This window comes from Mandrillus leucophaeus, unplaced genomic scaffold (genome assembly GCF_000951045.1).
Source record: "Mandrillus leucophaeus isolate KB7577 unplaced genomic scaffold, Mleu.le_1.0 Scaffold18, whole genome shotgun sequence".
NCBI classification, from domain to species: Eukaryota; Metazoa; Chordata; class Mammalia; order Primates; family Cercopithecidae; genus Mandrillus; species Mandrillus leucophaeus.
Window position 1 is genome coordinate 840,114 of NW_012101809.1, and position 2,385 is coordinate 842,498.

Below are 2,385 nucleotides of genomic sequence, written 5' to 3' on the forward strand. Positions count from 1 at the left end.
TAATTTTTGTATTTTCAGTTGAGACCGGGTTTCACCATGTTGGCCAGGCTGGTCTCAAACTCTTGGCCTCAAGTGATCTGCCCACCTTGGCCTCCCAAAGTGCTGGGATTATAGGTGTGAGCCACCACACTCGGCCTGAGTATATAGAGATTCTGTTGGAATCTGACAAAATGACTTTGGGCTGGCATTTTTTCAGTTAGCCTCTTCCATTCTCCCAGATCTGGGCATCAGTCATTGTCAAGGCATCCCCAGAAGCCCAGGAAAAACGCTCAGCTTAAACACGGAGGGAAATCAAGAAAACATCCATGGCCATTAGAAATGCTTTTATTTATAAAAGAACTACTTAAATATAAACATCTCTACATAGAAACACTCTCCACAACAGGACTGTTGCATGACTGCCTTCTGCCCGCGACCAGCAGAGACACTAGATGGAAGGGCTCCATGGTGTCTCCCCAGACTCCCAGGATTTTAAGGCTTAAATGTGTACTTGGAGGAACAGGGGCTGTAAGGCTATTTCTTCCCTTTTAAAAGATAAATCTCATGGTTTCCCATTCCAAGATAGGCTTCATAGCTGGGGAAAATCTTTAAGATTCTTGCTCTAAGGGTTAAGTAAATCTCTTCCTGAGACTGGGAGGTATGATCAGGCACTTGGGCTTTGAATGTCATCTCTGAAGCATGGAAGTTAGTGGTGAAAAAATCTTATTTCCAAGTCTAGGATACGCTACTTCTGGAAAGGCTTATCCCAATTCAAGTAAGTCCCATGTGTTATGTTGTCTGTATCTATGCATGTAACTAAACAGTCGTCAGAGTGCTTGGATGAAGAAGACAGACATCCAGTCTTCCACTAGGCTCAACTGGTTTCAGCTCAAAGCAGAATTAATACTTTTAACGGAATGGCTGGAGCTCTCATACTGTTGTTGTAGCAAAATCAATCATTGAGTCCAGGGCAGGGGGCCACCAGACATTAGACTGTAAAGACCATCAGAAAGGTGTCATTGAAGTTGGGGTATGGTGGCTCACGCCTGTAACCCCAGCAGGGAGGAAGGAGGGTTGTTTAAGCCCAGGTGTTTGAGACCAGCATGGGTAACATAGCAAGACCCCATCTCAAAAGAAAAAAATGTGTCAGTGATTGTACCGAACAAGGGAAGAGAATCTTTCAGATGAAGGCTCAACAGAAAATAAAGGCCCTACACACTTCTAAAAGTAGAAAGCAGCTGAATTTTGCATAACCAATCTGGGAATAGAGTGAAAGAAACAAGGTTACAGAAGGTAGTGTTTTAGGGACTTTAGAAATTCGGGGCAGTATGTATGAGAATGTGTGCTGGACACTGGAGGTGTCCCAGGAGCTTTGAAGCACTAGGTTTGGTTCAATCCTGACAAACTCCTGGCCACGTGCAAGCACTGCCTCACGGGGTGCCCAGAGCCATTAATTCTCTTCATCTGAGTTGGCATCCGGTCAGCTGAGCATGGAACATGGGGCCACCCCAAACACAGTACAGCACAACCAATACCAACACTGTCTATTGCTAGAGCACAGCTTCCTGCATACCTAGGACACTGGGCTTCTGACTGGAAGTTTCTCCTTTCCAAAGGCCAGCTCCAACACTTGTCTCTCTTCTCATGGTCACTAAGTCATTTGCAAAGCCCCAGGGTCCATTCAGATTCTAGAGATTCTAGTGAGCATCAAGGTTTACAACCCAATCAAGGAGAACAAGATCTGTGGTGGGCTCCACCATGCCATGGTTAAGCAACGCAGACAGGGCCTGTGTCTCAGGAGCAGGCGCCCTCTCGGTGGGCCGCCAGAACCCTCGGCGGACTGAAAGCAAAGGCAGCAAGGCTGGGTGGCGGGCAGCATGGGCTCAGGTGTACTCGGTTTTGCGGATATAATTGGAGGGAACGTAGCCCTTCTTCCCGTTAACCTCAGCCAACCACCACTCTGTATTTCCTGTAACATCTTTAAACTCGAGGATCTTGAGTTTCTGATTGGCTGACACACTCAGCTCATTTGGGTTTCGTGCCTTGAAGGTGTAGACAGCAAAATAGACCTGTATGAGGGAGAGAGAGAGAAAATGGGAAGTTGCTGGGAGCAATGCCATCCAACAGCTTCGTGTGGTGATGGGGAGGGTTGCACATCCACTTGCCCACATGTGGCTACTGAGCCCCTGAAATATGGCTAGTGAGACAGAGGAACTGAATTTTTCATTTTAATTTTAACAAAAAGAAATTTAAATAAGTACATATGGATGATGGCTATCATAATAGAGGGATGATTCAAAGGAAACACCAATTTGGCCAGGCGTGGTGGCTCATGCCTGTAATCCCAGCACTCTGGGAGGCTGAGATGGGTGGATCACTGGAAGTTGGGAGTTTAAAACCAGCCTG

General features: G+C 46.5%; 1 protein-coding gene across 1 annotated transcript in view; it reads right to left on the minus strand.

Moving 5' to 3' along the window:
- Window positions 1–308: 308 nt before the first annotated feature.
- DNMBP (dynamin binding protein) overlaps window positions 309–2,385 on the minus strand; it is a 93,413-nt gene continuing 91,336 nt past the window's right edge. The window contains exon 16 of the mRNA XM_011977383.1: window positions 309–2,048. Within this exon, the coding sequence (XP_011832773.1) occupies window positions 1,863–2,048 (186 nt within the window). The 3' untranslated portion in view covers window positions 309–1,862. The remainder of the gene's footprint in view (window positions 2,049–2,385) is intronic.